Here is a 26,478-nt window from a genome sequence, read left to right on the forward strand (position 1 = left end):
TCTTTGCAGTTAATTCGTTAAAAATTTAGGCATGATATCCAAAGCGGTAACCTTGAATGTTGTTTGTTTCCTAGATTAGAGTGTTGTCGTTTCACTTCTTTTTCTATACTTTAAGTAATAAATAAGTCAGGTCCAATTTCATTTCAGCGCCTTCAATTTAATTTGGCAAGAAGTAGATTTCAGTTTTGGTTTTCATGGTTATGCGGCTCAGTTTATCGCCTTCGTCCGCGCTTACGCGCACAGATATTGCGTTATAACGAACATAAACGAAACAAAACACACGCAACACGAACAAACATGCACGCAAACAACAACACTGATGGACACTTCTTTTCTTGCGAAGATATTGTAAGACTCATTTTCTCAAGACGCAATAGCTTTTAATGTCTAAAAGTTGTCGCAAAAATCCCCTTTGAATATGTTAAGTTTGCGGCACTTAAAAATGGTAATTTTGTATTGAAAGGTCAGCGCCGTTAATGTTCACGCAGTTAAGGAACAATTATTTACATTCTACAAAAGATGGGTAACTTGAGTGAATAAATGAGGGTTTTTGTTTTGCCCTGTGTTCTTTTTGTCGCAACACAAAGGAGCAAAGTGATGTTTGTAAAAAGCTCAAGATGTCACATTTAAGGGTATGATAGCACTTAACTTTCTACTCTCCCAAAATATATCGCCTGTTCACTTTCAAACCAGTCACATTTACAAAATAACAACGTACTCAAGCACAGTCTAAATGCATTCTGTGCTCGAAATACATATTGTAAAATTTTCATACTTTGTTCATTAAAGATCTCAATTTCATTTGAACGAATTTGAACAGGTAGTAATGATTCATATTCGCCACTATATTGTGCCGTGTAGCTTTGTGTGAACATAAATATTCATTTCTCCTTCTTTTCGAAATAGAGAAATTATTCGCTGTTAGTTTATGTTTCGGGTTTTGGCCAGTGAAAATTAGTAACAATAGTAAAATATTAAAAAAAAAATATATGCGACTTCGTTTGCGGATATTTTTTGGAGAATGTGACCGGATCAAACCAAATTTGCAACCATTTTCGTGACAATCTTCATAATCGCGACAGGAGGTTTTTATTTAATCAATTGATTATTACGCCTATACAGTATTTTCTGAAAAAGTGTAATTTTACTTAATAAATGCAAGCAATATTTTACTGAACAATTTCCTTTGAAACTTGCAATTAGAGCATTTTTTTAATATTTCAATTTCTTGTTTTAAATATTGTGGACTTTCATTGAAAAAAATATATACATTTGTTGGGATTTCAAGACCTAATTTTTGTATTATTGAACTTTAAAGGAAGCGAGAACGTTCGTAATCGAAAATTCAATGATCGAAGATTAATCTAAATTTCGCAGACTGGCTTGAAATTATCAACGTGATCTAAATTATTTGCATTCGTGGGAGGCACGATGTTTTTAAACTACTGACCGTGTGTCAACTATAAAAAAATAAAATCATTTTGTGCTATAAGGAAATCTTAAGCTTTTCTTAAATGGGACCAAAGTTAGTTTGGATCCTTGCCAGGTCCGTGGTGCAATATATATTTAAATTGTAGCATAAGAAGTTGAAAGCAAAAACAAAAACAAAAACAAAACAAAAAAACGGGAAGTAACGACAAGTAGAACTTCTTCATGGCTGCAATATTGGTGGTGTCCAGTGAAGTGAAAATCTGACAAACTGGCCCTATGTCACTGTTCAGTTTTTCGCACTTCAATAACTGCATTCGTTTTGAGATTTCGCCAATTATTACGGCGTTAAACAAATCCACAGATGATGGAACAGTGTTGAAAATGCGCAGTCAGGTTGGAAGCTACAGGGGAATAATAATGGTAATCATACCGCGGTTTTCCAGACTTTCGAAAGAAATTGTGTGTTTACTTTGGCCTTGCGTTGGATAAACGTTTGATTCTTTCAACAAACGTGCAAAGTTTTCTTTAGCCAATACGACCGAAGATAAAAAAAGATATGACCGAAGACTCGATCAAATATCGAGATTTCAGCTAATCAAATTCCTAATTTGCTCACGCGAATTTTTCCGTCGCTTTCCTCCGGCTAGTGTTTATAATTTGCCTTTATTTCTCAGTCACGAATTTAACTTTTAATTGTGTTGATTAGTTTTTTTTTAATCAGTGAAAATAATTACAAAAAGAGAAAAAAGTACCCATTGGCGAAAAACTTTTGGAAGCCACGTGGTCTTGTTAATTAAGTCACCTAGTAACGGCGATAGCCTGTAAAACAAAGCGTGACTAATGCAAAATTCGAAAATCATCAAATATAAGTTAAATAAATGACATAAAATTTCAAGTTTTCATCAATTACTTTCTTGTACTGTGAAATTTCACAATTTTGTAAACATGTGACCACGAGACTACGAGGAACTAACTGTGTTGAAGAAGATGTGAGATACGGTCGAAAATTGAAATTTCAGACCTGACGAGAATTATTATTTTATCATTATCATCACCACCACCACGACCACCACCATATATCATTATTTATTGATTATTATTATTATTATTATTATTATTATTATTATTATTATTATTTTTATTTTTTTTATTATTACTTATTATTTTTATTTAAATCAATCCAATAGGTCAAAGAATGAATGTACATAGTCTTACACAATTTTGGTTTTGATGGCCAATAATTGCAGTAAAAACTCTATAAATCCGAGTATTTAAAGCCCAGTTGAGGCGGTAAAGCCAGAAAAAGGGCCTGTGATAGAAAAAATGAAAAATGTTCACTTGGAATCATAACTTATCTAGCGTACAAAACAATCGAAGTCAGATTATTATTTTTTTTTTTTCCAATAAAAGTAACAATGCAAAGTGAATTTGATATATTTTACTAAAAAGACATAAACTAGTTACCTTCAAACAACTGTTTTTCGATTAATCCTTTGTCTGGGCTTATCATTTAGCCAATGGGGCGGATCATACTAAAACTTGAAGTTCTAGAGAGCGGCTTAACTGGAAAGCAGGACTTAAAGGCGTGGGCTTTGTATGGAAGCGTATCAATGCTCTTGGATCTTAGGTTGTTTTGTCTTAATTGTGTGGATTCATTCTCGAGACTCCTATCGTGACCTGTTGCAACCGATTGTGGTTACATCGATGATTCATGTACACTTTATATCACTGAACTCTACCGAAGCTCAATACAAGGTTGTTTGCAATTTTTTTTAGTCCACTGCAAAAACTTTGCATCAGTTGTAAAGCGTCAAGTGTTGCGAATCCCAAGTGATATGTAGTAAATCCAATAAGACAAATGTCGAAAACTCCGAAATTTTAATTCAATACATCGATATGCATATCCAGATTACCATTCACACACACAGTGATAAATCCATTCCAGTTTAAATTCAGTCTATTCAGGTTCAACTAGTTCTAACGATCAGAAAGTTTAGGTTTTCTACAAATATTAAAATGAAACAAGCAAATAGGGGAATTGGAGAAGCGAAATAGTACAAATATCCAAAGTTGACTCTAACAAAACAACATGAAATTTCGAAGTCAACGCACATGTTTCATGCCACGTAATACAAAGGTTACGTCACATACAGGTACACAACGTGGCGAATCGTGAGTACATAAAATAAACCATGTAACACCTGAACCATCCAAAGACCCAGAGGAAAATCGGGACCAGCGCAAAGGGCAAGGAAAGCGCTCCATGACTGTCTCGGTTATATGCATCTGAACAAGATTCGAGCAAGACACCTTGCCACTGAAAATCATTGTTGCATTATCAAGCAGTAAATGAGACAATAACTTTATTTCACATTATCAGTAAATTAAAGGTACATACATCGATAAAAAGCTGAAGAACTCAAAAACGGCTGGTATGCTTATATAAAAAGTAAATAAAATATCTGTTTTGTTAGCGAGAATGGCGTCTTAAAGTCATTTTAAATATGTTAAAAATGACTGGAATATAGAGCGGAGTGATTCTTTTTCCAGATAGCCTTTGCTCTAAGTTTACACAAAAAACCGTAAAGAAGGTTGGTTTAAAAGAAAAAAAAAATGGATGAAAAAAACCTCGTAACTCTTAAATGTCACCTTCTGCCGTTTCTACGTCAATGTCAGTGTTGTTAATATCACGTTGAGCTTTTCTTCTTGCCCTGGAGCCTCTTAGTCAAATGTGTGCAGATCTAATGGTGCAAATGAAATTCAGCTCGTGATTCATGACATGGTGTTGGCATGTTGCTCCCCTTTCGGCTGATTACAATCAGCTCCACTAATCGAATATGGTACCTCAAGCATTCCTTTTCCATTCCGTCAGTTTTGGTGAAGAACAAAGTTGTAACTGTTCCAGTGCTCAATGTCAAAAACTCTCTTTGAGAACAGACGCTTTTTCTCGTTCTCATTCATGCAACTTTACCTTTACCATTCATACAATAATAGATTAATCAATCTAACCTCTACTCTGCAGGATTATGGATATAAATGGGCAATATTGATCTTATCAGTTAATCGTCTTCGAATAGTCCCTGTTGAAGATGGACTTTTTTGCGATTATTTATGCTTGACAAAGGTAGTACTTTGTCATTTTAATCCGTCTGGATATAATTCCAGCTATTTAAACGACTTTCAAGGCTTTCCGGCAACATTTACATTTTGATGACAAAGTCAGTACAATTTAAAATTCACTCGAAAAGGTTTCATCGGGATTAAACCAAGGCATTCTTCTTACAAGAAAATGAAATATATTTTATTTTAATCACGTTCTGAACTGTATGCTAGAGTTTTGCTGGATATTGTTGATCGTATCGTTAGCAAAACATTAATTAATTAATGTTCGAGTTTCTGTTTCAACGTTATTGGGTCTTTGACGAAACTGTAAAATTCAACCGCAGTTAAAACGTCAATCACATTACGTTAGAGGATTAAACTGCCATCTTTCGATCCCTTTTCTTTCATCTGTCACATAAAACTGTAAACTAACGGATATTAGAGAGTCTGAGGTCTTCATGCAGTTAATACCGCTCAAGCCTCTGGGTATCTGTATTTTTTAAAATGTTTCAAGGAAAAACTAGTTTCGCAATCTGGCTTAAAGTGGTGTACAAACCGTTCTTCAAAAATTCTATTTATCACCACCAAATCTGTCTTCGAAGTACTTATTGAAATTCTTCACTTACAAAATTATTAAGCCTCATGGCTTCTAAACAGAAATTCCTTTTTAAATGACGCATTCGAAGATCATTTCAGAAAAGTTTTGTTTTCAATAATATTGTAATGTTCAGTTGCATGGCTGATCGAGGCGGAAAGCTCGTGTTTGTATCCAGCCGCTCGAGATAACACTAACAGATTCAGTAGCGGAAACAGCTCATCATTTAAATACCTTTTTAGAAAGAGAACCGGCAGGGTTTCCAGGAGTAGAGAATTTTCAATAATTAACTTGGGAAGTAGTTCCTCTCAGTTTTAAATGTTGATGAAGCCCATCGGCAGGTGAATTTCAACGTTTTGAAAACAATTCCATGTAGGTGTTTGATTCCTTTTAGTTCTATTTTTACTTTACGTTTTCCTGTTTTAATCCTTCTGATATAGTCGGACCAGCATGAACATCAACTGCGGCTAACGTGAATTTTCCTTTAAACGCAATGATTAAGTCATGTTTTTCAGTATGACGCTCGGGCTAAGCTTAATTTTTTTTTTGTCATTTGACTGTACAGTCTTCGTATTAACCATGTACGAATTTCGTTTCGTGGAATTACAGTATAAGTATGTCTACGTTATTCCTGTGTTTCGTCCTTGATTTGTATTGTCAGTAACCGTTAAGTGCGGTTTGACCACACAAAACACACGTTGACAATTCAATTTTGGCAACGTTAAATTATTAAAAAGCTACCATTGTTGCCATCCTGCACGTCTCGAAACTCGGTAACAATTGTGAATTGGGCCACTTAACTTTGACTTGTTGTTGGTCGTTTTGGTTTAGTAGAAAAGAATTTAATATTGCTCATCTCTTATCTCTCAGGAGCGCCTCAGTTTGAAAAACAGCAGCAACTACAGACGTCAAATTCAGGTATTGTGGCGTTTGTTATAAATCCTTAAATTATAGCAAAATACAGCATAATTCACTCATGATTTCAGACCGTTTAAAATATTACTGACCAAATGAAAAATTTTTATCGACCGGTCGATTTCGTTTTAACTCAAGTAAGTAATGTGTATTATATATTCTCTCTTCATCCGAAAGATTCTTAATGTTATGAGTTTGCTTCTTTGCATAATTAAAAATATGGAGTCGAAGCAAAGTTACAGCTGTCGGTTTCATTACGGAAAATCTTTCCTGTCTCTTAATATACATTTAATATCGTCATGGTTTCATTTTTAAAATTTTTGAGATTTGGCTGCCGTTTCGTATAATCGGACGGTCAATAGCCTTAAACTATAGACCTCTTCGTGGTAGAAGATCCACCATTATTGAAAATGAGGCAAGCAAAGCGTGAAATACAGAGCTTGTATAAGAATCCGACGTCAAATAATTTCTATCAAATGACATCTCTTAAATATTTGTGAATTATAAATTTAGAATGTCAGGTCATGGGTCAAATTCTAATTGAGTAGAGTTTCAAGAATACAGTAGTCGGAATTTTAGTTTTCCATACATTGATGTCACTTACGTGCAACACCAAACCATAACCAACATCTGCGAGAAGATGTATTCACTTGACACAGGCTCTCATTGTTGTTGTTAAAAATGCACATTTTGTGTTATGAACATTTTTATTTACCACGCACTATAGTTAAGGTTACAGCTATTTTTTAGCCAAACCCTAATTCTTATTCCAATGCTTTTCCTATTATCGCCCCCATTTTCACTTCCATATCCATTTTTTCCATTCCTATTCCCATTCTCATTTCCCACTCCCAGTCTCATTCCCATTCCTATTCTAATTCCCATTCCCATTCATATTCCAATTCCAATTTTATTCATATTCAATTCCTATTCCTAATTTCATTTCTAATCCTTGTCCTAACCCCAAGCCAGTCGACATTCTCCATTTCCTTTTTTAGCAACCATCATGCTGGAATTATTTTTAAATCGCCAAAGACGAACGATGCGTCTACATTAAGCTGTGTCAGTCTTTGCCACTCAGTCACATTACTGAAATTGAGTGTTTGTCATATGCTCTCCATTTGACATCAAACAATCCATCCATCACTCCATCCACCATCCATCCATCAATCAATCAATCAATCAATAATAAATTATCACAGTTTAATTATAGTGGTCTTTAATAGCTGTTTTCCAGGAACACAGACTGAGGGCCTGTTTATATGGAAGAGAGTTGTCCCTGGTAGGAGGGTTACCCTCTTCCCCGAGCCATCTTTTGCCGAGCGTTTATATGAAAAAGTTGTCCCTGTTGACCGAGCTAAAACTTGGCCCTCTCGGTTCAAAGGACTGGCGAGAGTTGTTTTGAAACATCTATTATGGCTGCTTTTTCTAAAATCAAGAACGCAGAATCGTCGACCAAGACCATTTTTTGGACTAATTTACCACCGAGTTCGATTTCAATTTATCTGCAATTTTGTTTTTGCTGATTTTAGCGATTGCGCATGCTCCGTATTTGTCAACTTGTCCCTGGTAGGCGAGGCAAAAATAACCAAACTGTTTATATGGAAAAAAGTTGGCTCACTCCCCAGGGTCACCCTACCTTCAAAGCGAGTGACCCTCCATCTAGGGCCACCCTGCCCCCCGAGCCAACTTTGCAATTTCTCATATAAACAGTTTGAAGCTATTTATAAAGAAACGTATGAAATCTCTCTCGCCCAGGGTGGCTCGGTATGGAGGGTAACCCTCCTACCAGGGACAACTCTCCTCCATATAAACAGGCCCTGAGAAAGATAATACTAAAATATCCACCATATAAATATTCATTATTAAGTTGTCAAGTAATCAAATCTTCATCAGTGGCGGATCTAGTGAAGGGGCAAAAAAATTAAGGCCCACCTTAAATCCGCCTTTTGCCTCCCCTCCCCTCCCCTACCCCTCGATAAAACACGCACTGTGGCGTGAGTACATTTAACAGTAGCGAATCCAGACCCTCAGCTAAGTGGGGGGTCCGATCATCCAAGCCCTGGGCTAAGGAGGGGGCCCGCTCTCGAAAATAATTTTTCTCGGCCCTTAGGGCCTCTATTTGGCCAAAAAAATAAGGTGGGGCCCCGGGGACCCGGGTCCTTCCCTTAGATCCGCCACTGCATTAAAGGAAATCGTGCAGACTTGTCTTAAAAAATGAAAAAAAGTTCAGTTTAAATAAAAGCTTGGTTCTTCGTGCGTTTGTCGCGTGAAAAGCGTAAGTGTCAAAAACAGCTGTCCGGCTTATAATGACTTCCTGTTCTAGACCTGGGTTCTTATTTGCTGTTTTCGTTTGTAAGTTTGATATAAAACACAAAGTTTAAGGGAATAATGGTTCACATAGATGTTAATAAAATCTCATTATTGGTCTCGATGCCATTAATCGAAGGCCAGTAGGAGTTTGTGTCTTTCAGTTCAAGAAGGTGGCGGCGATCTAATAATATATTCACTTGCCCAAAAAACCCCTAAATCATGCTTCATTTAGTCCAATTACCATTCCTAATATAGACGTGTTTTGTTTACTGAAGCACTTTCAATTTGTAAATAATTGTTAAATTGTAAAGTAATTCCATTTCAGTGCGACAGCAATCGCACCCCAACTACGTCAAATTACTTACCATCTCGGTAATGTACTGCAAACAGTACAGTTAATGAGGTAATGAGTGAAGTTCACACCAGGCAATCGGTTAGCTTCCGTTTAATTGCGCATGTGAAATACCCTGCAGACTACATGCGTCGAATGTGCAATCTCAACGAAGCATTACGAAGAAATGATTGATAGAACAAAAATAACCTTCGAGAAAAAGCTCTTCGGAGTAGAGATAAATTTCTGTTTGCTTTTCGCAAAAAGCCGGCGATTTTTATACTTAGATCGTAGCTTTTAACGGCCGGAGGAAGTCGATAGTACAGTCATTACAATTCTCTTAAAGTCTTTTTGACTCGGTAAGTACAATACACTTATAAAAGTGTTTAGATCGTTTTAAAGAAGAAACACGGCTATGAAATGTTAATGCGCTCAATGTTACAAGGGCTTGCAAGTTCATGCCGAAATGGTGTCGTTGAGATGAAATTCACGTCAAATCCGATTTTCAATTTGTCTACCTCAAACACAAAGTTTCTGTCACAGAAACTTTGTGTATTTTCTTATAACAAGGAAATAATGAGAAATTTGGAGGATATAAAATTGACAAAGTGCTTTTAAAATGACATAAAGTTTAATATAAACAGATGCTGAATTTTTGGTGTGAGGCGGGGAGCACAAACTTAATCTTCCCTGTTTATCAATATTGATTATCTGCTGCTCCTCACCTGCTGGCCGACTGAATTAATTTCAATATTTTAGTTTTGAACTAAAAATATATTCTTACTAAACCGTGTTTGGCTATGTTTTAATATCTCAATCATCGACTAAAATTTGCTCTCGACATTTGGCTTAGAGCGGACTGCTACCGTTTAACTGTTGTAAGCTTTTCACAATAAAACCACAGCGGAAATGCTCATTAAATAAACGAGCTGTAAATTTTAAGTCTGATAATTTCACCATTTTAAACTCAACAGGGAGTATACATTTGTTAGGAAATAAATATTACTTTCCATGACAGCAATTAAAGCAATAATTAATTCGTCATTGCTTTTTAAACCAAGCAGAGGACTTTCTCCCTTGTAATTTCTATCGCACAAATAATTATGAGGTAGTGTTGGTCAGTTATAAAAATACTGCTGTTTTTGCCGGTAAAAAATCTCAAGTATTGAAAACTAGAAGCTTGTGGGTTCCCTGAAGGTGAGAAATGGTTTTAACTTTGCTCGATTTAAAGCGAAATTTTGATAACGGCTTTTTTTATGAATTAAATAAAGCTAGGAAGGACTGTTTTATTCCAGGCATTTGAGAGAGGTTTGCGACCAATAACGGTTGACAATTTAATCGAGAATTTCTTCTTTTTTGCGTTTTGTACTGAGTACTGAGAATTCGCGTTTAAGCCGATGTTGCACATTTTTGGAACAAACAATCGATCCTCGTTTACAAAATACAGTAGAACCCCGGTAATTCGAACTCGGATAATTCGAACAACCCCGCTAACTCGAACTAACTTCCATTTCCCTTGGATCCACTTTTCAGTCATTTCCTCTCGGTCAACTCGAAAACCCGCTAACTCGATCTGTTTTTCGTTTCCCTTCAGAGTTCGAGTTACCGGGGTTTAACTGTACATACAAAGTGTTGTTTTTTATGTAAAACACGCACAAAGAGAACGCATATAATACAGTACATTGCAAAGTTAACAGAATGAAAGTTTAGTTTGCCAGGTTGCTTCGTTTGTCTTCCGCCTACATTTTCTTCACTGAAACCCAGAAACACCTAATGTTCAATATGTCAATTTGTGAATATGTTGATTTATTCGTAAGCGCAGTTCTTGATCTATGACCTTACAAATCAATCCTTTTAAATAACAAACTGTTTGAGAATAGGCGATTCCTTATTTAAACATCGATTGAACTGGTGAATATATTATTTTGCGAATCTTTGCTCATGGAAAAACGTTTCAGTATTCAAAGTCAATTTGCATTTTTAATTTATGCCTTAGATTAATGATATGCAAATTAATGCAAATAGCTGTATAAAAATATGCACGTGCGCTCTACTCCATTTCGTGACACCGGAGTTTTCAAACTCCCCCCCCCCCCCCCCTTCTCTGCAAGGAACCCAGTTTGAAGTCTCACGATCTACCTGGCCAGAGCGATTCCCTATACCTTATCTACATGTCATGAATAAAAATACCAAGGGTAGAATATTGCACTATACCAAAAAAAGTCACATTTTCTGTTAATAATAGAACATTATACTTGAAATTTTATATTTTTACCTTAATTTGTTTTATTTGAGGCCTTCTCTGAGAACACTATATGTGACGGGAGCCGGCTCTTGAAAAATATTCATTTTTATTTTATTATTTATCAAAATAATACCAAGGCCAGAATATTGTACTATACCGAAAAAAGTCACATTTTCTGTTTTGCAGTATCAATATTTCTTGCATTCTCCACTTTGGTTGGTGAACGCAAATTCACATCTTTGGTTATAGTGATTTCAGTTTTAAAACTTGGAAGTGTGGATTTTTTACAAGATTTGGCTAGTTTGTGCATGGGTAGTACGTATAAATAACCCAAAAGAACCTTCAGTTGTAGAGGAAATAATAAGAAGAAAAAACTGTACAAACTAAGGTCACTCCTTAAGAAATGCTGACTTTGACGTGCCTCGCTACTTTTCAGTATTGAAGCTTCGAGGGCTTATATGCTAGTTTTAAGAACATCAAACTTCCAAGGTAAAACTATCAGACCGATAGTTCCGAAAAAAAAACACGTTTTTATTGTTCACCACTAAATTTTCTTCCGCGCACCCATTCAAAACGAGCTTCTCGAATTAGTTTTTTTTTTTTACTCTTTAGGACAAAACACTTACCGAAAGTCAAAATGTATCAAACGAAACAAAACCAAACCCACAACGTTTTCTCTATCTGTAGGCCCGCTTGTTTACAAAACACTTTCACGGACGAGTACTATCCATCCGAGTGTTTTTCTCGGGCAGGCACTATAGGCTGATAGTGTCTCTCCGCGGATAAACACTATGGCATCACGTGATAAATTAAAACTTATCAAAATCGGAGAAAATTTAGCTATGAACTTTATGGCCGATGATGTCTGATAGCTCAGCCACTCAAAATACAGCATTTGTATTAGTATACTGGTAGAATTCTTCTAATGCATTATAGGTCTATATTTAAAATTCCCCCTACTGTTACTATAAAAAGTCATTTGAGACCTACAATGAGTCATTCTATCTTTGACAAGACTTCATCTTGGTCTATTTTTGCTTATTCCCGTAGCTTTTAAAGCTTAAAGAACTAATCTGTCTTTCCATTCCTTTCTTATTGCAGTTCTGCACAAGTTTTTTTACTCATACTCAATATACTAAGCGTCCTTTTTGCGATGAACAGTACAGCGGCTATTTCCATTCTTGTCATTCTGGTGGTAAGCAGGTCATTGAAATGTAACGCCAACAAGACGGAGCTTGTTATTAGCGCATTGGAGAGAAGACAAACTAACAAAGCGACCTCCATAGGGGTGAATCTCGCGATAGACGTCGCCAAAAATTCCTCGGATTTGAAAGCTTTCTTCGACAAATACAATATCAGCATCGACACTTATTACACATCGGTAAGTTTTGAAGTTGGAAACGTGCATGTAATACATACACCCTAACAAGGTTAAAAATAAACCACTGAATGCAATGGTCACACGACACATCTCCACGGCCCGGCCAAGAAGGTTGTTTGGTCTCTTTTCACAATTATCATGTACGAATGAGTCAGCAGTTATTTATTGTTTTTTGTGGGGAACTTTAATGAAAACACTCAAAACTCAAAAAAGTTAGATGATCACTCTACGCTTACTGAAACGTAACATTACACTGCAGCCATTACTAACATATGACTATAATAAACGGTGTACAGGGTTCTATCTAGGATTTTTCGTTTGGGGGAGAAGTTGCGAGTGGCGAAGGCCACGAGCTTCTAGGGGGGTCCGGATATAAATGGATATGTGCTGAGATGCAATCTGGTGTATTTTGAGACACAACCTTGATATATTTTCACCGTAATTTTATATTGTTTTTTGGTCATCACATGATTAGGTTTTGACAATGTTAGCTCGGCTGAGACGAAGAGTTCCTATTGCGCTATTTATACACTACAAAGAAGTGAATAAAAGAGATAAACAGCGGCAATGTTTCAGTTCTTAACTTATCTTCGTAGCGATGGAAAATTTCTAGATAGCAATGTAACTGCATGTACACTGACCTGAATGATATATTGATTTATCTATGTACTGTATAAATTATCACAATTTTTTTGGGGGGGGAAGCTGGGCTGTTTGGGGGGGGGGAAGCTTCTACCCCTGAACACCCCTAGATAGAACCCTGGTGTAGAATACAACAACAACAACAACAGCTTTATTTGCACCCTATACATTCGATTAAATTAACAATACAATAATAATAAAAAAAATAAAGTAAAGTGCATGGCTGCCCAGAATAACCACGATTGGCTAACAAGATTGGGCAGCCATACTTAGTTTTTATTACAATAATTTATAAAAAGGTCAGGTATACTTAATATTTACATAGTAAACTACACAACACACAAACACACAATAACAAAACTAAGTAGGCTTAAAGAAAAATTAATGGAAAAAAAAGATGGAAAATGAAGTATACGGACAGGTTAACTAGCAGCTAGCAGAGTTAAATCTAGAGTTATAAATATGAAAGGTTCAGTTAATAGCTTGTAATAATGCTTAATTTATACTTTTTCTTAAATTGTTTAAGTGACAGAAGCTTAATGTCATCACTGATAGCATTCCAGATTTTAGCGCCCTGATATCTAATATTAAAGATTCCATAATTTGTTCTGGTTTTGGGTAAAGCATAAGTCATTCTAGAGGAAAATCTTGTATTGTAACTATGAGTTTCTTTTGCCGAAGTGAAAAAAACATCAAAATTAGAAGGGAGAAATTGGTTTTTAAATTTGTACATAAAAACAGCAATTTGAAAAGTTACTTCATCAATGCAGCAATGTGAAAAGTTACTTCATCAATACAGCACAATGCATTCTCATTATTAAAAAAACATTTAAATCTGAAGAAGAGAAAAAGAAAAAAAAGAGAAACGGTACTGCTTTATAAAATAGTAGAGGAGCATACTAGTTTATGTTTAAATGCCAATGTGTCAGATTATATCAGAAGTTGTTGAAGATAAAAATTTCAAACATGCTATCCCAATTCAATTTAAGACGGAATCCACCAAGGAAGTCGACTAATATTTCAGTTGGACAAAAAACTAGTACATGTACCAGAATAACTTAAATGCTATTGCGTTATTTCTTACCCTTGATAAAAGGTAAAGAAGCTAAGTAATCATCCATGATAACACTAGCACCATTTTCTCATCAGATCCTGAGAAAATGAATTTCAAAGCTCGCCAGCTATCGGCAAAAATCTCACGTGTAGCCATTTTGTAAAATCGTCTTTAAGGAGGCTCGATGTTATTTTTTTAGCCCTAGGGTGGTCGTTTTTAAAATGAAAATTATCTAGGAAGCCAATGTTCGATTTTTGCCAAAATACAACATAATGATCAGATATGACCAAACTTTAATTTTTTTACTTGTCACTTAGTCACAAAGGTCACCATAGCAACGATAATCGTTTTCTCTTGTTTTCAGCAAGCTTGATTTTCTTGAAATCTAGATAGTGTTGAATGTATTGATTTTAGTATTTTATGTATTTATTCAGCTGACGACACTAGTAAATTTAATTAAACCAAAGTGGTTTGAAGGTCAATTTAGCAAAAAAAATTCTGCACAGGTGCAACAACAAACTCGAAAGAAGCTTCCGGAATTAAAAATCACCAATCAGAGCAAACAATGATTTTACTTCTCCCTTAAATCTGTCAATCAATGTCTCGAAATTCTTACTTCAACTCCCCAACTGGCAGGAACATACAGCCAAATTAAATATTACAAAACGACGCAAAAATATTGTATTTTGGTAAAAATAAGCCATTAATATCCAGTTCAACCTTTCTCCTGTCTGTCGAGTAAGTATGGTGAATTTCGAAGGCTGCAATTTAAGTTTCATACCTTGTCATAAACTAATATAAGGTAAGAGTGCCGAGTAGTTCCCGAATATTTCTCGTTTCCAGACCTCGTTCTGGCTGACAGCGTATAATTTATTCGGCTTCAGACCACTTACAAACAGACCGCGTATAAAAAAAATCAACATGGCCCCTTTAAATAAAAACTATTTTTTTATTTATATTCTTATCTAATGTGAAGGCTCCCTGTGCATTTCTGGCGTACAGTGGCAGCGACAATACAACAAAATTAATGTTGATTTCTTTGTTCATCGGCAGGAAAAGCCAAGCAGAGCTATTTTTTATGCCACCCACGTGCTGAAAGATAGGATTGGAGGGTTTCCATTGCTTCTGCTTGGTCCTAACACAGCTGCGGAAGCCACTTCTGTATTGAAAGTAGTAAAATTTTACAAAAAGCTTATGGTAAGAAGCGAAATATTGAAAATATAAACTGATATATCGAGTGGGTGGTTTGACAATTTCAAGCAGATTCAGATTGCCTGCCTGAAGCAATTATCGTAAACTTCCGAAAATACGCTTCCTCTTTACCAAAGCGAGACTGGTTGGTCGATTGGTAAGTTGGTTATTTGGCTGACCGCGTTTTATCGTAACACGAGTCAAGTTCGAGCCTGAGTCAAGGATGGTTGGTTTGTTAGTTGGTTGGTTGGATGGTTGGTTGGTTGGTTGGTTGGTTGGTTTGTTGGTTGGTTTGTTAGTTGGTTGGTTGGTTGGTTGGTTGGTTTGTTAGTTGGTTTGTTAGTTTGTTGGTCGGTTGGTTGGTTGGTTTGTTAGTTGGTTGGTTGGTTTGTTAGTTGGTTTGTTAGTTTGTTGGTCGGTTGGTTGGTTGGTTTGTTAGTTGGTTTGTTAGTTTGTTGGTCGGTTGGTTGGTTGGTTTGTTAGTTGGTTGGTTGGTTTGTTAGTTGGTTTGTTAGTTTGTTGGTCGGTTGGTTGGTTGGTTTGTTAGTTGGTTGGTTGGTTTGTTAGTTGGTTGGTTAGTTGGTTGGTTGGTTGGTTGGTTGGTTTGTTAGTTGGTTGGTTGGTTGGTTGGTTGGTTGGTTGATTAGTTGATTGGTTGGTTTGTTAGTTGGTTGGTTGGTTGGTTGGTTGTTGGTTGTTGGTTGGTTGGTTGGTTGGTTGGTTGGTTGGTTAATTGCCTGGATGCCTGGTTAGTTGGTGGATGGGTGGTGGGTTGTTAGTTGGACGATTGATTAGTTAGCTGTCTGGCTTGTTTGTTGGCTGGCAGCGTGATTGGTTAATTAGTTTGAGTTGCTTGATTGGTTGGTTTGTTGTTTAGTTGACTAGTTGGTTGACCCCAAAAATGCATAAGTGCGCAAAATTCACACGCAAATGGCGTAGATGTTCAAACTATGCAATCCAATTTGAAAGCGTTGAAATGTAACAATTGCAATTGAAAATTAACGTGATGATTAAGAGCACAAGAAAATGGTAAAATTAATTATCACTGACAAACAACAAGAAGCTAACAATAGCTTTTAACCGGGTGGTTAATGTTTCACCACTTCTTAGGCTAACGGACGGATCTAGTCGCGTTTTTTTTTTCCCTTTTGTTGTTGTTCAACAAGGAGTGCGTTATGTTGAAGCGTGGCATCCAAAATACGAAGACTGAATATAAAAATGTCAGAAATGTCTGTTTACTTTCTAATGCTTAAACACATAAAATATTTATTGTTTCTCTCGTTGAAATCTCGTACTGGCCATTTCCAACCAACCGGCAGTTCTATTTTGCTCTGTGGTGTAAGCGAGGATTCCTTGTTGCGTTAAACACAGGCAAAATGCGTATATTAAAAGCATGTAATTTAATCCCATTCTCCTTCCCCAATTAGGGCAAATTCAAGTGGTTGATAAAAGATGATCAGTTTTCAGCCAATCAACATACGTGACCTTCCATGCGCTACCGACAAAAAACAAACAACAACAACGCGTTCCAGATTATGAACCGGCTGGGCACCGGGCTCCACCCGGTTAACAAGTAGCTTTTTTTGCACGACGATAAAAAATAAACAGTATTGACCCCTTTCTCGTATTTCTGTTGAACAGGTAACATACCTAACCACAACTTCTGACGTGGCGGAACTAAGTGATCAATACGGCTTCACGTTTGCGCCAACGGCATTTACGTTCAATGCAGCAACAGTACGTCTCATGGGCCACTTCAACTGGAAGAAAGCCGCGGTCGTGTATGATTTCCTGGAAGAAGGAGGACTTTACGTGAAGGTGTGACCCCAACACCTTTCATACCGTAGTCTTCCGTGTTTGCTCTCGTTTGCTTCGAATACTAAATTTTATTTCACGACTTACCACTGCTACTAATGTTTTTAGACACATTTTTTTTCTTATAATAAGCCGTTTTGTCTTCTCTATCGATTTAAATGCTGCTACTCTTCAATTTCACCACAAGGAAGTTATTTGAAGCTTTTGACTTACCTTTATTTATGTTTTACCATGCAGGTCAAGTGATGAGTTAGTCATTTTAAAGTGCAGTTATATAAGAATTAGAAGAATATGCGAGTCACTATAATATCCCGGGTTGACGAAGCAACAATGGCCTAAGGGGATGGACGAAACTTTAAAAACCTTCATTGAAGAAATAGTAGCCACAATAACAACGAAATAATGTAGTAGTTTTTAGCCTGCGAACAGGCTCCCGAGTGGGGTTTTTACGCGAGCGAAGCGAGCGGAAGAGCGGGGCCTGAGGGGAAGTACGGGGGCGCGGGAGCCTGTGGACAGTCTTTTGAAAACGCCGATCCATGATACCAGATTCTGGTATCATGATCTGATTGGTCAGAACGCTAATTTTTGACAACTGAGTGATGAAAAATAGTGGCATACACAACACGCAAAAAAGTCAACCGACTTGCGTGTGGTTAGATATGCAGTAAATCTACATGAATCCTACATTTATCTTGTGGTGCAAATGTCACACAACGAACAAAGGAAAGAGGCGAAAACCCAAAACATCGAGCTCAAAAGACTAAACGCTCGTTAAAATTGATGCAAGATACATATCCTTAGCGACAGTAAATAACGTGTCTCTAAAACAAAGCAATAGCTTTGCAAAATAAAGCTACGCAGTCTCTGGCTAAAGTGGACATCTTGCGAATATGAAAGAGCCAAGACTAACCGCAATAGCAAAATTTAATACAGAGGTGTCAAAATGTACTAACGGGAAACGGTGCAGATCTATCATCTCTACACATCTGCTGAGCGGCAGTCTTTCGACTCTACTTTATAACCTAAAATCGCCTTCTTATAATACAAGTGACAGAGCATAGTGCCCTTTCTAAACAACTTTGAAGCGTCAAAATAAATTGGACGACCAAATCCAATTTTACCGAACGGCTTATTTTGTACAAAAGTCACGAAGTAGGAGTCTGTGTAGGCCTGACATCTGTTTTTTGCTAGGTCTAATTACCCTACTGACAGATGTGTTACAGGATCCATTACAAGTGGGCGGATGGGCGGAATCAAACAAAGTCTACAGGCTCCCCCTCAGGCCCCGCTCTTCCGCTCGCTTCGCTCGCGTAAAAACCCCACTCGGGAGCCTGTTCGCAGGCTAAGTAGTTTTGGTCCGACAAAACTTCACTTGAATTTTAATTGCTCATCATTCCTGTAATTGACTTTCAGGCTGTGGGTGATCTTGTAAACAATCCTAACTTGGAAATAGTTGGATTTGAAGCAATCAATACAGGTTTGGTATTGCACAAAAATATCAACGAAGACATAAAAAGCAAGCTTAAAAAACTAAAGGTAATTATTCTTGCTTGCACAATCGTAAAATGGCAAACTTGTAGTACAACTATCTAAAGAGCTATCCTTAATAAAAAAGAAAACAAGCTTTCTTTTTCTGTAGTCATAAAGTTAAAAATGGCCAATGATTATTGATAGCTTGTAAATTGAATCTTAATGCTGATCTTGAAGGCTTTTCGAAGGTAACAAAAATTTCCTGGGAAAACGTTTTTCCAGGTACACGGAAAAGTCAAGGGATTGGAAAATAAGAGTTTTTTGTCAAAGCCATTTAAAGCCAGGGAATTTTATTTTAAGAGTACTGTAGGTTTTTATAATGAATCTTGTTTGTAACGATTGTCTTAAGAAATTAAGGTAAATTTCAAACCAAAATTTGGCTACTTTTCGTATTAGGTCCAGTAATAAGTCCGGAAACTAATGGACCGGGAGGGTGCAGAACTGAATCAAATTATGACTTTGTTAACCTTTCAATGAGCTCAATACCAAACCAGCAACTGATAAGCAAATTCATTTTAAGTCAGACTATTTTTGGGCTTGTTCCCAATTTAACCAATCAGAAAGTGAGCAAATCGGGGAGTGGGTATGGCGCAGTAGTGAAAGCAATCGCCCCCCTACAATATCGCCTGGAGTTTGTTGTCGTCCTTTTCTCCGGGTTTTCCAGTTTTCCTCCCTCCACAAAAAAAAACAACATTTCTAAACTCCAATTCGATCCGAAATCGCGCAAGTAATGTAAGAAACCGATAAATGATAAATTGTGACATATATTTAATTCTTTTCTTAGGAGTTAGGCGCTAAAATATTTTTGGGTGAATTCAATAAAAGGGGAGCCTATCTGGTGTTTTGTGAGGTAAGTTTATAACATGTTTTATAATTAAGAATGTATTTTATATTCTTAAAATATAACTGTAATGAAATATTCTTTATCACTCGCTCAGTTGGTTTCTGTAATTAAGACCTTATTTCTACTATCATTGTAATTGATTTAACGACGACATTGAAACAGATGCAAACTGCTGTCAAGGCTCTAAGCTTAGACACTTCTTGATTTGTAGTTATTCCGAATGAACATGTTTGGACCGGAGTATGTGTGGATTTTGCACCCGGATGCCGGAACCATTGAGGATTGGGATGATTTAGCTAAAAAAGATAGAGAGAAATCCAACAACAAGACCAAAACTTGTACCAAAGAAGAATTCCGACAAGCTGCAGAAAGAGCCTTCATACTAGGAAAAAATATCTTATATCGGACGGATGTAAATACTGCTACTGCTTCCGGTCTGGTAAGAAAACTTTGCTTCAATGATCTTAAGCCGTCAGGACGCCCCTTGTGGTGTACACAATATATTAATGACCTGAAGCAAGGTATGCACAGGCAAAAAAACCATGACTGTAGTTTGGCAGGGGTTGGCAAGGAATAGCACTTAGGTTTGGCAGACTCAACAGAAATGCGGTTGGCAAGGATAGCGCTACCATTAGGCATAGAACTGCGCAGCGATTAGGCAGAGATTAGCAAATATAAGCGCTATGCTAATAGACTCATTGTAGGTCCTGGCTCGAAAGCAATAACTATCGATATATCTATGTCTTGTCTTCAATGTCTTATGTCAAACAAATTGATATGCCTTCACATGAATTAAGAATTGTAGCCGAGGGCAATGTACTTTATCATATATATTGGCAAACTGATCTAGCATTAAACATTTGATCAAACTTTTTTTCCAGTTAGTAGCAACCTTTTTTAGCTAACGGATAATATTGGTTCGACGCCTAGAAATGATTTTTTAAGCCAACTTAAGATAGTTTTTACGATATAATTGCAAGATTTTAAATCACGCCTTCTTTCACACTTCTCTTGACTTGTTCCTTGAGTAGCCACACCCCCTCCCAGTGGGTACAAGGCAAAAATGTATTTGCATTTATTTTTTTCAGACATTACGGGAAGTATTCAGCAAACCAGACGTGAAAAACCTAAAGGAGTCAGAGAAGGTCGAAATGGCCACAGCCTTTGACACTATGTGGGCCATCATGCTGGCTCTCAAAGAAGCCAGCGCTGCATTGCCACCTTCTAAGCCACTAGAATACAATGTGCAAAAATTTCTTGGTAGCGGCTATATAACATCAGTCATAGAATCAAAGCTTCGTAATGTGAGCTTTGAAGGACTTACGGTAACTGCTTTTCATTTATTTTTGTATTTCTCTGGTTCCCTTCAATAAGGAGCTTGAGCTGGCAAAATTAAAAATTTTGCAAACCCCCCCCCCCCCCCCTTAAATAAATTACTAATTTACTGTACTTAGTTTACCCAAATATTTTCTTAACATGTTTCTTTGTGCTCCTATTTTAAAGAATATCGATTTTGGGACAAAATACGCCTGAGGTGTGGAGAGTGGTGAGGCTAAAACTTGTGCATTTACTAGTGAGGAACTCGGTCGGTTATTGGGCTCTTCATCCATTTCGTGGTTTTCCCGGCGATATTTTCTTCCCAATAGCTGCTTTTGTGAAATTGTTTTCATTGTTCAAGCACTGTTTGCTTCGTGGACGCCATAATTGATTTGAAACTTGTCCCTAGTCCTCAGGAGTCAATATTCGAGAAACCAGAAGTTTGGGTCGTGACGTAACGCCTTCTTCCAAAGAAGCGTTGAGTAATGACTCAAATAAGGGCTGTGAAAAAGACTGCGGTATTCTGACAGTGGGAAAGATACTTGTCGCTTATAAGGCAGGTCGATATGGATGGCCTGTTTGTTCCTTTGTCTTATCTAATGTTCCCGCAATGTCGTACGCTTAAGATCAATCTTCATGTTTACCTATATAGGTCTTTATATAAAATATATGACATAAATGGGTTTTTTAATGACCTTAATAAAGTGTATTACCCATAGCCAAGATTAAATCTGTTTAAAAAAATATAAAAACGTTATCTTGCTATATACAATTCAATTTTCAAACTTTCAGTTGTCGGGCTACAGCCTTCGATGGATAAAGTTGGAGACGGTGATATTTTTATGACAGCCGAAGTTTTAATTGTACATTACCAAAGAACGTTTCTATAAAAGCCCTTACACCATATCTCTATTTCAGAGTAAACCACCTCAAGGCCAATACCCTGTATCCCTCTTATATATCTTCTAGCTTGCCTTTTTCTATTGTGTTTTTAGGGTCCGATTTCGTTTACTTCCAAAAGGGAAAGAGAAGGAATTATTGTAGTGAAGCAATTCCAAGGTATGCAGTTTTATGGCTAGAAAGTTTTAACTCGGAATAGATTCGCTTCGTCTTACGTCTTTAATTTAAGAGCGCAATAACCTAGTTTAACCGGCTATTGAAAGTAAAAATGTGGTTGCGTTGCAATTACTGTAAAAAATGTGCTGGTTGAGCCTAAGTGTGTATGGATATGTCAATGCTGCCTTATGTCTCATCGAGGAACGCGCTGTAACCAATCTGATCTCCATCACTTAAAATAACGTATACATGTTGTAGATGAATAATCTGAATAATAACTCTACATTAACTGCCCTTTCATTTGGTTACTTGTTGTAGATGGTGGAAAGGAGCTAGTGCCAATTGGTCAACATTACACAAAAGAAGATAAGTTTGTGTTGTATAACGCCACCAAGGACACTTTATGGAAAGGTAAAGGCTAACCTAGCACATTCCAAGGTCAGCTGGGGTGTTTTATGAACAAAGTCGTGAGCTTTAAAAAAAAGAGATAGTCACTCAACAAAAGCTAAAAAGGAAACAAATGAAAAGTCTTGCGCCTGACATGGAAAGACGTCGAAAACAAAATTTTGCTCACTGTAATGGCTACGTACGTGGACAGACGTGGATCATTACGTCGTGTTCTTAGGCAAGGCTCTTCAGTCTCACAGTGCCTCTCTTCACCTAGACCCCTGTTGTTCAAAGGGTGGATAACGCTACCCACTACATAAATCACCATTCAGAAGATAGTGTAGTTTGTTTTGTCGACACTTATCCACTGGACAGCGATTTATCCGATGAAAATCGTTATCCACGTTTAGAACAACTGGACCCAGGTGTCTAAATGGGTACCGGCGAATTTAATGCTGGGGTAGCCCTGTGATGAACTTTTCGGTATCGCGGTACCAAACAATTGGTATTGGGTAGAGGCACATCCTTAGTTTTGCAACTGTGCCGTAAAATGGTCATGCTGTACGGGGCTTGGACTAAAACTGCATTCTGACTACTTGTTTGTGTTGCTCTAGATGGCCGTGTGCCGTTGGACCGCTCGCAAGTGGATCATGTGCCGAGAATCATTGCCCCGGAACTGTTCGTCGTATTTTCAACCGCCGCGTCCATTGGTATTGTGTTAGGGATCGTGTTTCTTGTGTTCAACCGGTACTACCGCAAGTACAAGTAAGTTAACTGCAGTCATGAATTCCTGATATGGACGTTGTAAGCCTAAATTTGACTTAATCAATAAGTAAACCAGAAAAGGATAGCAGAATATCACGATCCTCGCGTGGGTTAAAGAGCTCTAATTTTTTTTGCTGTTCAGGTCAGAGTCCACACTTTTCACAGCTTAAAGCCCAAATTGTCTTTAACATATAAGTAAGGTTGGGTGCAGATGAAACATGATGGAGATTTAAGGGCCCAAAGCGCTTCCTACACCACCCCCCACAGCAAATCAGTAACATGATAAATTTATTACTAACTAAATCTAAGTGATATTTCAAAACTGAGCAGCTTAGCTAGCCAATTAAAAAATTGTTTGTGCTGGTTAATTTTAGGGAACAGCGCTGTGCATGGTCGCACATATATTTTTACCCTCGACTAGCCTGCATGCAAAGGAAATAGGAGGCTTTTGCATAGGGCTTTCCACAAGTTGCTCGAGATTTCCCAAAAGGTTGCCCGTAATTTCTTAAACAGTTGCTTCAATAATCCAAAAAGGTTGCTTTTGATTAATAAAAGTTGTTCGAAAGTTACCCTCCAAAAATCCAAAACGCTGCTTTTTATCAAAAAATTTCTTCAAATATATAATAATTTTCCTTTGAAGGTAAGATTTCCTGGCAGTTTAATGCAATTTCACTGCAAAAGAAGTATCTAAATAACATTTTAAGGCAACAATTTGTTAATTGTTTGTTAACAAGGATCTATGACGTCATGTTTGCTGACGAGTTTTGTAATGTTTTACAGCAAGGCGCCCAAATGTGTGACCACTTTTAATTTATTCACATTCTTTCGTGCAGATTTAATCCAATCAGAAGTCAACTGCAAGCTATCCACGGCTTTTGATTGGATTAAATCTGCACGAAAGAATGTGAATAAATTAAAAGTGGTCACACATTTGGGCGCCTTGCTGTAATGCGGAATGAGCCAAAAGTTGAAACGTCTCCAGAGATTCTTTGAAAATCTTCGGCAAACTTCGTTAATATTTGGAAACGTTCGTATGGCCTTCGAACAACACTCGGACAATCTTCGGAGATCTTCGATCTAGAAATTGCTCAAAATGCAACAGACTGCTCGAGAGAAAAAAAGTTGCTCGAAATATGAAAAGTTGCCGAAAAGTTGCCGAGTTACTTGTGGAAAGCCCTACTTTCGCATGCAAGTTAATCTAGTACGTGCGCAATTTTGTTTTTAAAGCGTAAAATCTTACGCACTTATTTCCATGCAGGTTTATTCGGCTGTCCGCGCCTCTGTTTAATGACGTCATGGTAGTGGGTTGTATCATGTGTCTCAGTACAGTGTTTTTATTTGGATTACGTGATTTTGAGGTGCCTGCAGCAGCTATGCCACCAATCTGCAAGGTAAATCCTAGCTATCATTTAACTCTCATGTATCAGGTAGTAGGCTGGCGCGCGGATTCAACGGTGGCCTTGGTTCAGTGATAGCTCTTTAAGTTCTGTTCTTGGGCATTGTTCGACTAGCCTACATGAAGACGTCTCCTGCTCTTGGGTATTGTTCAGAAAATATAACAAAAGAATCCTTGGAGGTAAAGTGCAAATTATTGGCATTTTCAAAACATCGAAGCTCCTTGCACGTGCGTTAAGATAACAAGAAAAGACAGTAAAAATAACATCAACAGTAATTTGACTAGCCAATCATAATTATTCCTCGTCCTGGTGAAACTTAGCTGAAATAAATGTATTGGGAAAAATGCACAGGTATTGCAACAAACTAGCAGATATGAAAATAGACGAATAAGTGTAAACTCAATACAGTGTGTTCTTACATTCTATGACGCCAAAAGCGTCCATGAAGGGTAAAACTTTAGTGACAGAAGGTAAACCTTTTACAAACGCTAACAGAATCTCTTAAACTAGGCCACTACTACTTAAAGAGAAACATAACAAGTAGGTGTACACTCTCAACATGAACATGTCTTATAGTTTCAATTGCTACAGTTTTGTTTAAGGTTTGGATTTTTCTAAGTGTTTTCTTGTTACATTTACATGTTAGGCCCGAGCATGGATTCTAAACATCGGATTTTCCTTGGCTTTTGGAGGAATGTTCATCAAAACATGGCGAATTTACAAGATTTGCACCAACAAGCGTCTTAAAGTCCGCGTGAGTACTGCAATAAAGAATATTTTTACATTTACCACATTAAAAGTATTTCAAAGTAAGCACTTGTAGATACACATACATACATGTATTTATACCATGCCATAGAAAATACAGCCAATCAGAATACAGGGAAGCCGTTGTATATTCGACGGTATTCAACCCAACCTTCCCATAGTGCGCTGCGACTGTATTCTCGACGAAATTTAGTAAGCGTATTTTCTATGGCATGGTATAAAATAGTTACACAACACTTTCTCGTGGTATACTATGGAATATCCCACTTGTCACTTGTATTTTCTTGGCATACACACTCGCCTAAAGGCTCGTGTGTTTACCGAGAAAATACAAGTGACTCGTGGGATATTCCATAGTATACCACTCGAAAGCGTTGCATAACTAGTATATAGTGTAACCCTGAGGTACATAATATAATTATGTTATGTACCATAATTATATTATGTACCTCAGGGTTACACTATATACATGTATGTATGTGTATCTACAAGTGCTTACTTTATTGTCTCGCTCCTGGACGGCGTATTTTTGAGGTGTTTTTTGGTTAGTTAAACTAACCTATCCTCAACGGTAGTCTAAGACTACTGGTGCGCTCGTCTCCAGAGATCCACCTTGTGTACCACAAGTGTTGGATCACTGAGGTGGGAGAAATAAGAACTTTTCTCCCATTACCACCATGCCTTACGCAGTGCTGGTGAGTCCCAAAGAGGACGAAACAGCTGTCCACTGCTAGGCTGTTGTGTTACCTCAGTCTGGAGATGAGCAAAGTGCACATACCTGAGCGTAGAAAGTATTTTACTTGAAAGATCCAGCGCGCAATTTCTGATGGCAGCCACTATATGATTCTTACGCTCGCGTAAGGAATGTAGGCTCTATTTTACTTTAAAACGATCCTATCAAAACCAGTGAAGGCTCCACAGCCACCTGAGCCCCCACCAATGCTCAATGCTCGTGCTCGCAAAGAAAAACGCTGTGCTCGCAAATGATCGCAAAGACCATTTGATACCCCTAGTCTCATTTAGGTTCCAAAAACGTACTGTTGCTATGGTTACCTGGTTACTATAATCTATGCACCAATGATTGGGTATTCGTTTGATACCATTCTTGTAGCATCAACTGATAAACAGTGGTAATGTTAGCCCATCAAAGTATAGGAGCTTAAAAGTTGAAAGTGCTAAAAACCCTTACTCCTACCTTAAAGGGACTGTGTCACGGCTCAGTTTAGTATATTACGTTTTGCTAAATACCCGTTATCAAGCTTGATTAAAGCAAAATAAAAGAACTTCTATGGATGTAGTTTCACTGCAAACAAAGATGTCTCCCGTGTGTTATTATTTAGAGTTAACAGACAAACGAGATTAACTTTGAAAACTGTTAAGCTTTTTTCAAAACCCATAT

The 26,478-nt window shown here is 37.2% G+C and overlaps 1 protein-coding gene across 15 annotated transcripts in view; it reads left to right on the forward strand.

The window, feature by feature from the left end:
- Positions 1-26,478, forward strand: part of LOC144652525 (gamma-aminobutyric acid type B receptor subunit 1-like) — a 58,526-nt gene that overhangs the window by 27,422 nt on the left and 4,626 nt on the right. For all 15 annotated transcript variants that reach the window (XM_078512555.1, XM_078512561.1, XM_078512560.1 and 12 more), the window contains 13 exons: positions 5,999-6,046; positions 12,034-12,313; positions 15,063-15,206; positions 16,842-17,018; positions 18,429-18,551; positions 19,330-19,395; positions 19,601-19,828; positions 20,478-20,714; positions 21,702-21,765; positions 22,081-22,173; positions 22,764-22,914; positions 24,173-24,305; positions 24,958-25,065. In XM_078512555.1, the coding sequence (XP_078368681.1) occupies positions 12,086-12,313; positions 15,063-15,206; positions 16,842-17,018; positions 18,429-18,551; positions 19,330-19,395; positions 19,601-19,828; positions 20,478-20,714; positions 21,702-21,765; positions 22,081-22,173; positions 22,764-22,914; positions 24,173-24,305; positions 24,958-25,065 (1,752 nt within the window). In that variant the 5' untranslated portion in view covers positions 5,999-6,046; positions 12,034-12,085. The remainder of the gene's footprint in view (positions 1-5,998; positions 6,047-12,033; positions 12,314-15,062; positions 15,207-16,841; positions 17,019-18,428; positions 18,552-19,329; positions 19,396-19,600; positions 19,829-20,477; positions 20,715-21,701; positions 21,766-22,080; positions 22,174-22,763; positions 22,915-24,172; positions 24,306-24,957; positions 25,066-26,478) is intronic.

This window comes from Oculina patagonica, chromosome 4 (genome assembly GCF_052425735.1).
Source record: "Oculina patagonica isolate OP01 chromosome 4, crgOcupat, whole genome shotgun sequence".
Taxonomy (NCBI): Eukaryota; Metazoa; Cnidaria; class Anthozoa; order Scleractinia; family Oculinidae; genus Oculina; species Oculina patagonica.